Source organism: Gouania willdenowi, chromosome 12 (genome assembly GCF_900634775.1).
Source record: "Gouania willdenowi chromosome 12, fGouWil2.1, whole genome shotgun sequence".
Classification (NCBI taxonomy): domain Eukaryota; kingdom Metazoa; phylum Chordata; class Actinopteri; order Blenniiformes; family Gobiesocidae; genus Gouania; species Gouania willdenowi.
Window position 1 is genome coordinate 23,174,818 of NC_041055.1, and position 13,551 is coordinate 23,188,368.

At 37.4% G+C, this 13,551-nt stretch overlaps 1 protein-coding gene across 1 annotated transcript in view; it reads left to right on the plus strand.

The window, feature by feature from the left end:
• Window positions 1–13,551, plus strand: part of dym (dymeclin) — a 65,635-nt gene that overhangs the window by 14,059 nt on the left and 38,025 nt on the right. The window contains exons 9-13 of the mRNA XM_028463412.1: window positions 9,256–9,441; window positions 9,553–9,731; window positions 11,894–12,019; window positions 12,107–12,220; window positions 12,359–12,453. Of these exons, the coding sequence (XP_028319213.1) occupies window positions 9,256–9,441; window positions 9,553–9,731; window positions 11,894–12,019; window positions 12,107–12,220; window positions 12,359–12,453 (700 nt within the window). The remainder of the gene's footprint in view (window positions 1–9,255; window positions 9,442–9,552; window positions 9,732–11,893; window positions 12,020–12,106; window positions 12,221–12,358; window positions 12,454–13,551) is intronic.

Consider the following 13,551-nt stretch of genomic DNA (forward strand, 5'->3'; position numbering starts at 1 on the left):
GTAAAGAGGAAAAATGGTTTATTTGGTTTGGTTTTTTTTCTGTTTTGTCCAAAGTGTGAGAAAAACAGGATTCTTCTGAGAACACAAGTTCAAGCTGGCGGCGATGACTGTAATTATAAAAATGAGGCATTCTAAATAGTCCGACATGCATGTAATGGACTGGGAACTCATTCAGTGCGTCTGTTGAATGTTGGTTTGTTTGAGTGTGAGAATGGGGCTTGGTTCCCTCCTCTTTGGATAAATGCTCTTTGTTGGTTGGTGGGAAACTCCTATCAGCGCGACATCATCACTGAACCCAGCCTGTCTGTCTGAGTCCAGTGTCCGGTTCGATGAGTTATGGTGCCCCGTCCTGCTCTGTAATCCCCTAGAGCCCGTCTGTCTGTGGCCGCGTCCCTTAAACACACACGCAGATCAACAAAGACACTAGCTCTGTTATCCTGGGAGCTGTGAGACAACACTTGTTTTCTTTCTCTGTCTCTAGGTCTCGTGTGCTTACAGGCTTCTGGGAGGGACAGAGTACACAACACTTCTGTGTTCTTCCATTGTATGAAGAATTTGGTAGACTAAAAAAAAAAAAGAAAAAAGCCTATTTATGGTCCTATAAAAAATTTTTTTCTCCAAATTCTGTTTTCCACATACATTTTTTAAAATTTGGTTTATTAGAAATATTTATAATTTTTTTCAGAAAACGTTTGTCGCTGTGATGAAACAGAAGAAATGATAATTTTAAGCTCCAGTTAAAAGGAAGACATAAGTTGAACTGACATGGATTATTCTGACTGCTTGTTTTTAATGATTTATAATATTTGATGCAAAGATGTGTGAGAGCAGCATTAATGTCACCCAATTTCCTCTCTGGGATTAATGGTTTACTGAATCTGAGCAAGTTTATTGATCAAAGTTTGATCAACTTAAATTAAACTTAACCTAATTGAATCGATCCTGATGACATTCCATTTCATTGGTCAATTCCACAATTCTGTTATTGGACCCTACTTATTGATGAGGTTTATTTTCCGAACTGCTAAATATGTTTTTTTTTTTTTTTTTTCCTTGCTTAAACATGATATCTAAGGATTGATCAAATTTGGTGATTGTACAACTGGGGAGAGACTTGTGTCCATTTGCGTCTGTGGTTGTCTGTATGTTTGGACAATATTTTGAGAATGGATTGTGCCAATGCCCAAATTGGAGGGTGCAGCCTGATGATTTCTATCACTGAAGATGAAGTATTGGCTGCAAACTTTGTCCTGCCACTTGCACTGATGTCAAACTAGCAGCAAGCCATCCACACCTCTGTTTTTAAAGTCTTTTTAAGCCAATTGCCATTGTGTCAGCACGTTGACATATCCTGCTGATTATCTGAACAGCTTTTACTAGATATTTAGTGGTAGAGAAAAGATGAAGGTTGAGTATTTGTCAGACATTTTTGGCCAGGCGCTCTCCTGACCCTAAACACTTATTGTCTATTTGGCTTATGTTACTGTCCTCATACAGTAATATGTTATGGTTTCATTTATTCAGACAAACATTTTTCAGGAAATGAACTTAAAAATGTACATCAAAGCGATAAGCAGATGCCGCTGAAGAAGACTGGCAGTTGACAGTAGAAACCTGTCAGGAGATCAATGTAAATTTCCTGAAAAACGTTTGTCTGAATAAATGAAACCATAACATATTAATCAAAAACAAGACACAAAGAACTTGCTGGATTTATTACGCGGCTGTCAAGGAAACATCAAAGCGATTACCAGACGCCTCTGAAGAAGATTGACAGTTGACAGTCAAAATATGTCAGGAGATCAGTATAAATTTCCTAAAATCGTTTGTCTGAATAAATGAAACCTTAACATATTATTCAAAAAGAAGACAATAAAAACTTGCTTGTCCACATACCGACTTTTCCATTTACAATATCAGTCGTTGCGATGCTATACATAAAGTAGGGAGGCTCCTGTGAAATAATATAAGTATTATAAAATACAAATAATGTCCACCTGGAGATTTAGTCTGACTGATTGGTATACACTAAAAGCAGCCTGTCCCTTTCACAGGGTTCTATAAAGTCTTTAGGGCAAAACTTTGCGCTCTAATCCCAGTGTGTGAGAAATTTGAGGCAAACTATGTGAATAGAAACACGTCTGTGCTGTAATAAAGTGAAACTGACTGATCAGAGCGCTGTCTGTTTATCAGTTTATCATTTAATGAATTAATTTTGTATAATCTCACAAATGTACGCATTACCCCTCATTATTTATCTGTCAGCATTCCTTCCTTCCTGCTTTTTCTGCAGCAACCGTGTCGTTTTTGGTCTGAATCATGGATTTTAATTCTTCATATTTCTTAAGAATTGTTCCTCATGGTGACGAAGTTGCTCTGCACGGTTTCCCTGCATTCGTGATTGGTTAGACGCTGCAATCTCCGCCCCTTTTATGTGAGCATGCATGCATCTAGGTTGGAGGCACCTGACTTATATTAACGTGTTGATAACTAGCTTCGTAGTACAGCTGCTCTGTGAATATTTGGTTAAGTGGACCCTGCTAACAGAGAGATAGCCCAGATATATTTATCCAGCCTCATAGTACAGGCCCAGAAAGAAAACTGGAACGAGTAGTCTCCACTCACCGTCCACATCTGACTGTACAGATGGTACGTTACCGATTAATTATGGAATACTTTGTTATATATTGTGTACTTTATGATTTTACAGAAGAATTATGCAGTATAAATGCTCCTTTTCTGCTAATCTCTTCTCTACTTTTTTTTTTATTAATCTCCTATGTTAAAAGACTTTGTGCTAGTTGAAAAAAGTCACATTCCTCTTTGTTGTTGTTTATTTTTATTTATTTATTTTTTAATCTTTATGTAACCAGGATAGTCTCATTGAGATTAAGAATCTCTTTTTCAGCAGCCTTCTGCTTAGTATTTTAGAGATCGATTTAACATGCTCAATATTTTTTATTTTAAGCAGGAAAAAGTAGTATTTTTCTATAAAATTCTGAGTGATGGAAGACTAATTTGGACACTGTGTGATCTTCATCCAACAGAACCCATAGTTGTAGAGATACTGTATATACTGTAATTGAGTATGTTTTAATTTTTTTCATATTTGAACATGAATGGTGTTTATTTACTTCTTTATTGTACATAAGCTTGTAAAGAATAGCATTAGTAAGTGATAAATAGGATTTAATAAGAAAGATTGCCTGTACTGGGACTGTCTGGATGTGCTGTGCATCTCACTGTGGGAAGCTTGCAATAGCTGTCAGGTTCTAAACTTCAGACTGATTCAGTGTGCCAGTGCCTGTGTGAGTGAGTGTGACCTTGTCTTCTCTCCTCTCTCCCTCGTCTCTTCTTCCTCGCTATCTCCTCCTCTTTTTCCACTGGGCATTTGTCCAAGGCCCGAGCAGCTACACTGCTCAGACTGCTTGGTTAATACTGGGTTTATGGGTTGGACTGGTAGACAAGCAGATGGAACCCAGCCAGAGAGATAACAAAGCGGCACCCAGTTAGTTCGATCAACGCTCCGACGGTGCATAGATGCAGACACTCTGACAGCTGCTGATGTGCTACTGATTAAATCCTTCTATCTTTCACTTCTTCTTTTCACACTGACTGCTGTTCTGGCCATTTTAGAAAATGTCTGTTGATATTTCCATGGAAAATGAAAGTACACTGACTGATGAGTTCTATTTCTCTTAGTTTTATCTTGTTTTTTTGTGCTAACAGAGTTTGTGTTTGTGGGTTTTGTTCAAACCATTGTTATGACCAATATTTTGACTAAAAATCAATTTTAATTATTTAGTTGTAATACATTTATTTTGTAATACATGTGTTGGGTTTTAAAGCAACATTTGAACCTAAATTATTTTAAAACTTATTCTGAATCTGAAAGTACTCCATTGTTATTTGTGTTCAACAGAGGAAAATGATTAAATGGATGTAAATAGACAGAGAAATTAAGCTTCTGAGAGACTATAAACCATAGTTATAACCATAGTAGAGAGTATAAACCATTGCTGAAATTCAACAAGATAAGTGCAAGTAGTTTCACTTGTGATATTGATATCACAGTATATATTTTTTTCTTTTTAAATACAATTATGTTATTTAATTTAAAATATCATTGTAATACAGGAAGATGGGGAACAGGACAACTAAATGCAACTCTAAGGACTTCTGAAGTCTGCATTCCTTTCCTTTCCTTAAAGTTGAATCAATATTTTCTCTTTAGACAAATCATGTGTATAATATTTTAATGATCTATTTTATTACTTTAGTCACTAGGTTTCCCACCAAATAATGTGTTGGTTTTTATTTTTGTTTTTATTGTTTGTTTTTCTCATAGTATGACGGGGTTCCCGTGGATCCCTAAAAAGTCTTAATTGGCATTCATTTCATAAATCTAAAAATAAGGCCTTAATTGTCATTAAAATGTTTTAGAAGTCTTACATTTCAACACACAATAAGTATGATTTTATGAACAAAATAAATGGTAACATTTGTTTTAAAAAAATATTTATATTATTTCCTATAACATCATAACGCAATGACGACAGCGGAACCGACTACAAAACAGTGACGGCTGGACTCTGTCAGGAAATGTAAATTTAACAAAAATTGCCTGCCCAATGAAGATTTTTTGTTGTTGTTTCATAGTTTTCTGGCTATTTTTGTAGTCATCTTCTGTGTTTTGAGTGATTTTGATGATTTTAGTCAATTTAGTCATTTTTTGTGTATTTGTGATGTTTCTGTCATGAATTTTACTGATGTCGCATTTTTTCCTCCAAATATGTTTACTGTGAAGTTGGTCTTGAATTTAATTTAAATTTAAAGTCTGAAAATGTCTTGAATTGAATTTGACTAAAGCTGTAGGAACCCTGGTATGAGTACACAAGCTTATGTAAACTGTGTGTCCTTTTTTCCCCTATTTTGCTGGGTAATCATTAGATAGTTCTTGTTATTTCAGTGCTGGTGAAAGCACATGTTTTCAGTTCAATGGGTGTCTCTCCTCTTCCTCCTTTTGCCTGGAGATGGCAGCATATGTACTCGGCTTCTCTAGACTCAGGTGCTTGGTTATTGTACACTACAGAGCTCCAACTCACTCCCACTGCCTGGTCCCTGCCTTCTGGCTGTCTGCGTGGCTAGACGTTCAGGAGCCACAGAGCCTTGTCCGTTTCTGTTCACGTTTCACATGCAGCTTGTGATGCCTCCAAGCACTTATGCAGTGCAAGTTCTCCAGCCTCACTATATTTCCCCTTTCTTTGTTCCACAGTACAATCTCTGTAGTTTCTAGTAGTAGGTGGTGCAGCAGACCGTGTGTTTTGTTGTCCCTACACTGGCTCTGATTACACCAATTTAACAGTGTACAACCTTTTGCTCTCACATCACCAGTGAAGTCTAAATCAGTTGTTGGGTCCAGGAGCTGTCAGCTATAAGAATCCTTCAGCGCAGTGTATGAAAAGGTTCAATCAAACTACTCATCCTCTCTATATTCTGCTCAGATTACACTTCTATTGAAATAGACCGCTTTAGTCATCAGCATTCAGTCTTCTCACTATGCTGAAGTCCAACCTGAAAAGGTGTACTTGCAGAAAACAAGTAGCTATAATTAATATTTCCATTATGAGGGGGTCTGGGATGACAGCATGAAAAGAGCAACGACTCGCCTCTTCTTTCTCGGGCTTTGTAATAGGTTTCTCTTCATTGTTTCGCCGACATTATATGCTTTGGTTGGAAGCTGTTATTGGTTTACATATAAACACACGATGCTGCCACGGTGGATCATTTTCCCCCAATCCTCTCTGTTGTCTGTGTCCTTCTTCCTCACACCAATGGCCTGCATATCCACCTTAATTGCAACCACAAACGGCCGAAAAGACCTTCCCCCCTTTTTTTTCCCCCAAGCCTTGTTGCTTCATCCATTCTTTTCCCAGTGTGGCTATCCTCCATCCTATGACCAACAATCTCAGTCTCATGTTTTACTTTCTTACTAAAATGTCTAAAATGAGCTGTCCCTCTGTTGTATTCATTCCATTTCCTCTTTATTCTTTATCTCAGCGAAAAGCTAAAAAACCTGAGGGCTGCCACCTCCACTTCAGCCTCCTTAGTCATCTTTCTTGTTGGCGCCACTATTTATAAACCGTACTGTATGTTTGGTCTCACTAATGTCTTTGTGTTTCACCTGGTGATAGCACACCATTGTCCACTAGCCCCAACAGTCTGTCTACAGCAGCCTCTAAAACGACACATGATCATCCTTTGTGGTAATACACACTTGTGTACCAAAAATGGGAATGTGCCCTGCCCTTTAATGCAAACCTCCATTTTTCCAAGTTGTCAACCTTATGGCTACCCTTATAACAGATCACTATGTCATGTGCAAACACCATAGTCCATGGAGCCTCCTGTATTCTGACTTCATCTGTCATCGGGTCTGTTCATCAACTCTGCAAACAAGAAACCGCTATGAGCTGATAAATGGTTTAATCCCAACTCATCTTTTAGAGCCTCTGTCATGCCAACAGCACTCCTCACTGCTGTCTGACTTCTCTCAAACATGTCCCGTACCACTGTGACATACTTAAGGCTATAGAAACCATTTAAGTAGACACCTCATCGAGCGCTGCTGCTGATTGGAGCTGATATAACCACACGCCGCCATCTTGTGTGGGTCCTATACTCTGCTGTAGTGCATTAAGTCTATGGAGGAATTAACTATTAAAGTGCTCATAAATCACTGATTTATCAATATATAGAGTTGTTTGTTACAAACGTCAGACATGTTGAACAGACAGACATTACGAAAAACAAGAAGAACCAAGGAAACATTTGGGTATATTCAGGTCTTTATTAACTTTATTAACACCTACCGCATCGCTAGCGACACATCCTGGTTTGTACACAATAAAATTATCTTAACTCTGGTAAAACTTGCTGTATTGGAAAAATTCCCACTGTTTCTGAAAGCTAACATGTTGCGCTTTACTGACAACCTACAAACATTACGTTAGTCACGTTCCCTCCTTCGTAGAAAGCCCGCAAAGAAATCGCTTTGGCTTGCGAGTGTAATAGTCGCCATCAAATGGCCTGTTTTTGCACAATTAGAAACATATTTTTATACATTCTAAATTGTACTGTATATATTTGTTGTAAAAAAAATCTGTTATTCATGTGAGCTTTCATTGTTTTCTTTCTACTAAATCTACTAAAAATGTATTTTGTTTTTGTTTTGTTTTGCCAATTATTGGAAGTCTAAAGTGTTATGGAAAATAGGGTAAAAGCACATCTTTATAGGACATTTACTGACCATTTTATAGACGAAACAAGCAACAACAACAAAAAAACAGGTGGAGATGTTAATATTACAGGTCGTTAAAGGGTTAAGATAATAGCTTGTACTATTAGTGAGAACAAAAAGATGACGATTGTATTTTCATAAACAGTTTTGAACTAAACAATGTGTATTTCCTCACAAAACCCATTATTTAACAGATGTATGTATTTTTTTATTGTATTCACTAGTTTTTTAATCAACCTATCAATGTATGGTAAAAAAATATTAATAATATATGCTACATATAGGTAATGATAATCAGATTCATATTATTTACTAAACAATCCATCTAAATATTATTACCATTATCATTATTGTTGTATATCTAAAGGAAACATGAATCAGGCGTCATGCATATGGGAGATAAAACCCTTGAAACAACAAAATATAACTCATCATTCACATTTTTAAGTCTGTTTTTTCAGAGCAGGGGCAGTTTATTTCTAAAATAACTATGCATTAAACCAAAACCATGTCTCAAATGATATATTTCACAAGTAGGGTGTGCATTACATGAGAGAGTGTGGCGTGAACTGTCAATTTTATGGATATAACCTGAATGCAGAGCAACTTACCTGCTCTCTTCACGTTATTCCTCACTTTACCTGTGAAAGGTGATTCTACAGGATCTACTTCTGACGTTCCAAGCAAAAAAGGGTGGTATCTTTTTCCAAGTTCTGTTAGAAAATCGAACCGTTTTGAAATTCAGCTGTCATAAATTCAGTGAAAATGTTTTCTTTGATTGTTGAGAGCCTCCTAACTCAGTCGGTTTAGAAGCAGTCCTGCCTCTTGCTAGGTATATGATGTCTACGATTCAGGCAGCCCTGACTTCCTCATGCAGTGAAACACTTCCTATTATAGTACTATTGCATATGCTTTCTTTAAACCAGAAAAGACATAATGCACATTAACCGAAAAAAGCTTGATACTGATGATGCGCTATTTGGCTGACAGAACATTCACCAAAGACATCACTGAAAAAGGAAATGCGAGTAATTTAATTAGGGCATCGACAGGCAAACTCTAATGAATGCACTTTGAACAAGCTGTTGGCAGTTCTGACTTTTTTTTTTACTTCCACACATTACAAAGGCATTGTGTTCCAGCTTCACTGTTTTTTCCCTGGATTATTTGACCCCAAACCTCTCCCATTTGTAATTATCTTGGCTCCTCTTTTAAAATATTCTCCATTCTCTGTGTGTATGCACTTGGAAATTAAATTCCACTGGTCTTATTGTTTCAGCCTCTGAATGATTTCTGCTGTTTGTATTCCCTTCAATACATCCACTCATTGATAACACTTCAAACAGTCTATGACTTCAGGCATAGCTACTGGTTAGATCCATTGATCCCTTAAGTGAGCCTTTAAGCTCTTTCTTGCCTGCTTTTAACCAAGTATGTTATATTTTACTGTTCATTCTGCCGGTATATTTGTCATTCACATTTAATCTATTGTAAATGAACGATAGATCATATGTTGATGAGCAGTGTAATCCCATTTTGGCAACCTGCTTCCATACTATTCTATATGAGTTATAGGCATACTTGCTGTTGTAAAACGCCCACACTTTCAGACTTTTATTTGTCAAATTTGCTGTACCAACTTAATTTAATACCTCCTGTTGTTCCCTTGTGGTCATATTATTCTGTTTTGGATTATATTGCACTGTGTATATTGTAAAGTGTCCTTGGGTGGCAGAACGGCTCTTTTAAAATAAAATATATTATTATAATATCTGTGTTACATATTTGTCTAACTAAATTCTAATCTGTTACCACCATTTTTTTTTCTCATTTTGTTGTATTACAACATTATTTAGACTCAAAAGAGATCAAGAAAAAGGCATTAGAGATGCTTTTTTTTTGGTTTTTTCCATGTGTGTTTTTGGTTGAGCACTACAGTGTCTGTGTCTCTGCAGGTGGTCTGTGGAGTGTCTTCACATTGGGTGGTGCTGGCAGCAAAGCTGGAGTAGACGAGGAGCACAACCCTTTACCACTGTCCAATCAGAGCCTTCTGTTACTGCTGGTATTAGCCAATCTAACAGATGGTCCTGACTGGGCCAACCCGTACCGCCAGGCCATTTCTTGCTTTAGAAACACGCAAGGTAACCCATGCTCAACTATGTTTCACACAAACTTTGTATATTTAGTATAGATATGTGTGTATTAGATTGCGGCGGACATATGTGCAAATTGTGTTTACCTTGCTCTTACAGACACATCATCGCTGCCCGTAGAGCAACTGCACACTTTCCAGATCAATTTCAATAGCCTGTACACAGCTCTGTGTGAGCAGCAGCGCTCTGACCAGGCTACACTACTGCTGTACACTCTGCTCCACCAAAATGCCAACATGAGGACGTACATGCTGTCAAGGACCGACATGGACAATCTGGTGGGTAGGACAGAAATAAAGACCTGCTGGTTCCATTATTTCTGCCTGAATGGGGGAGGGGAAAAAAAAAGAAATTCTGCAATGCCTCGGCTACAGTCACTGTAAAGAATCAATCCAAGTGTGACAGGGTAACTAGCCTAACGCATTGTGCAGTGCTTCAATACACACTGAGGTACGTATGGCCGTGAGATTGTTTCATCCAGGAGCAATGTCATGGTCAGTGAACAGAAAGCATCCAGTGGCAGCTGCTGTTTTTCTTCCTATAGAGGAGAAGTCCAGTCCTTACATAAGTAGAAAAAAGGGTATCAAGTCTTTATCTTGGGTTGACAGGGGAAATCGCCTACAAGCATGTGATTTTTATACAAATGACAGCTATTTGTCTGTTCATCCATCCATTCATCACTAGAGGTGTACAAATTATTTTGCTAAAACACTCAATAAAGGGCTGTACAAAAGCTATATAAATGCTAGAAATAACCTTAATGTACACTCGTATTAAATTCTCCCCATCATGTTTCTATGTTCCTCCTTATTTATAGCTTCAATAAAATAGCATCATTACCAGATCTAGATTGAGCTTTTTAAGCAGGGGGGCTTTTAATGAGACTTGCCGCTTTCTCCCGTGAACAATAAAGAACCGCCGTATGACAGCCTAATGAGCTAACACTGCGAGTCTGTACAGTCATTCCTCAACTATGATAGATACTAAAGTACCTTCACTCACTTACTATCAGTCTGAAATGTAAATCTTTAGAAACCATCAGCAGATTGCTCTTGCCATCTGTTGTACTTTCTGTTGTCTCTGTGGAGAAATGCAAAAATATCCTCTTTGGAATATGTCTCCATTATGTGTGTAGAACATGCATCTAGCACTGTAATGGTTTGTATTATAAAAATATATGTTGCTACTAGGCCTGGGTAATATATCGAGATTCAAGATATGTCGCGTTTTCTATTTTGACGATATCAAAAATTACAATATCAATATATTTTAATTTTATAGCTTATTTTGTGTTAAATCACAGTTAGATGGGTCTCTGAGTGTGTCCTACTCCAGACCTTCCCCTAAACCAGCCACACTACAGAACTCACTCACACGTGCTGTCCCTTAGAGCAGTGGTTCTCAACCTTTTCAGCCTGCGACCCCCAAATAAAAGGTGCCAGCAACTTGTTATGTAATTTATTTAGTTTTAACTGGCAAATAATGGGCATGACAAATGGTGAATGTGGTTAAATTGGCAAAAATAAGCAAACATGTTGAAAAGAGGTTAAAAATAACAATAATGGGTCAACATATGTGACATGTGGTGGAAAATGGTTTATAGGTGGTGAAAATGTCTTGAAAGTGGGAAAAGTGTGCAGAAAAGGCATTAAAATGTGATGGAGAGGTGGCAGCAATTGGATTATTGTAGCAAACATGCATTAAAAGGAGCAAAAATATGGCAAGAAAAAGTGGTGGAAATAGGTTAAAATATGGTAAGTTTGGTGTGGTTTTAAAAAAAAAAAGCAAAAATTGTCTCAAATTGTTCAAAAGACATTCTTAGTTTCTTGAAGGCATCTGGCGACCCCCTTCCAAAGCCCCAAATGGGCTTCTTACCCCAAGGTTGAGAACCCCTGCCTTAGAGAAGAAAAAGTAAAAAAAAAAAAAAAAAAGGCACATATAGTGCATCTGTTTGTCAATAGATGAGTGTGGCATTTTCATCAGCAAATTTAACCCAGAGTTGTCTTTCTGGTCAGACTTTATAAAGTTTTATATCGCATATTGCCATTTTGAGAGAAAATATTGAGCGATGAGTTTTGGTCCATATTGCCAGGCCCCAGTTGCTACACATTTCAAAAGACACATTTTGGTTGCAGGTTGAACGTTTTTCAGACATGTATTAATAAAAATTCAAATCTCTAGACGTCTCAACCAAACTTGAGTAAAATTGTACAACAGAAACCATTGCATACATTTACATCCACTGGTTTTAAACACACTTAGAAAGCCTGAAGCACTGTGAAGTAATCATTTCAGCAGTTGTTGTTAGATTGCCTCACATTTACACACACACACGTATATATTACTGTATATGCTGTAATATTGCGGGTGATGTTTATATATTGGAACCTTCTAATGAGTATGCTGCTCACTTGATGCTGCTCTTCAACATGTCTCGCAGGTATTGCCCATCCTTGAGATCCTGTACAATGTGGAGGAAAGAAATTCCCATCATGTCTACATGGCGCTTATTATTCTCCTCATCCTCACTGAGGACGATGCCTTTAATCGCTCCATTCATGAAGTGGTGGGTATACTTGGTTGTTTTAACTATCGTATATGTTTTGGCTGTGTGTTACCGATGATCTCATTTTGTTTGTTCATCTGTTAAAAGGTATTAAAGAACATCTCGTGGTACACAGAGAGGTCGCTGACGGAGATCTCTCTGGGAAGTTTACTCATTCTAGTGGTCATCCGAACTATTCAGTTTAACATGACACGGACAAGGGTAAAAAAAAAACCCAAAAATATCACTCAAGCAACACATAAACGAGCCTTTGCTACAGAGGACAAAAGTAATAACTGTCCTCTTTTTATTATTTAATAATAATGCTGATGATGTGTCTTGCTTGTGTGTCCAATTAAGGATAAGTATCTTCACACCAATTGTCTTGCTGCACTGGCCAACATGTCGGCCCAGTTTCGATGTCTGCACCAGTATGCCGCCCAACGCATCATCAGGTATGAATGTGTTGACACACTCTATATTACCAGCAGACACATGGTTTAAATAACTAAATTGCCATAGCGCTTATACAAATTTATTCATTGAATTTAGTTTTACACAGGGTTTCTCCTTTTACTTTCCAATTTCATCCCCGCTTAAGATCCTAAACCTAAATATACAAGGTGTATTAAAATTTTATATTGGGTGATGCCAATTTAATTAAAATATTCATAAGTTATTAAACTTCCAATGTGGATTGACATTGTGATATGAGTACTTTTTGTCATAAATGTAGCAGAATTACATTTTGTCCTTATGACGAGACAAAGAAACTGTCCAATAGGGGGCACTGGGGCTCTGCTTTCTTTGGATACCAAGTTAAGTCAGAATTTAGTTATAGATTTTACTATATAAAATATTTAGTTATATATTTTATATCAAAAGCTGTTGTGAAACTGATTTGATAATCAGCATGATATATGAGGTAATTTTTTATAATGGAAAAATTGGTGCAATACACTTGAAGAACCTCTTTATTTAGCGTTTAAAGCAAAAAGACGAAGAAAAAAAGCTTCTCCGTTGTGCTAGATAACCAGAAGATTAACTGTGATCCCATTCAAAAATGTATGGGGTGGTGTTTTATAGCTCTGACGAATTGTCTCCCTTGATTTTAATCGCAAATGTTTGAGGTATAAAACATGGCTGACAAGCAAACATTTATTTTGAAGGATTTATGTTGAATCAGCAGAGAGGAAAAAGACATACAAACTGAAGTGAGTGTTGTGACTGTCCAATAAAGAGAATTATGTAAGGGGGGGAAAAAAATGAGGGAAAACTCAGAAAAGCAGTTTCCATTAGAAGACGGAAGATAAGGACGAGGTCCAAACCCTTCAGACACACACAGACTCATGACTGTTTGACTCCAGGCACACAGGATGGGATGTTTCCTTCCCCAAGGACACGCACATTTGCGCACATCCAAGGATTCTCTTATCTCGCCGCCTGTGCTTCTCCTTGTATCTGTGACTCTGTTGTTTTGAGTCACAGAGGAACACTGTCTGAGCATGTGTACATGTTTGTTCGGGGCTGATGCACAGCCACTGACTCCATGT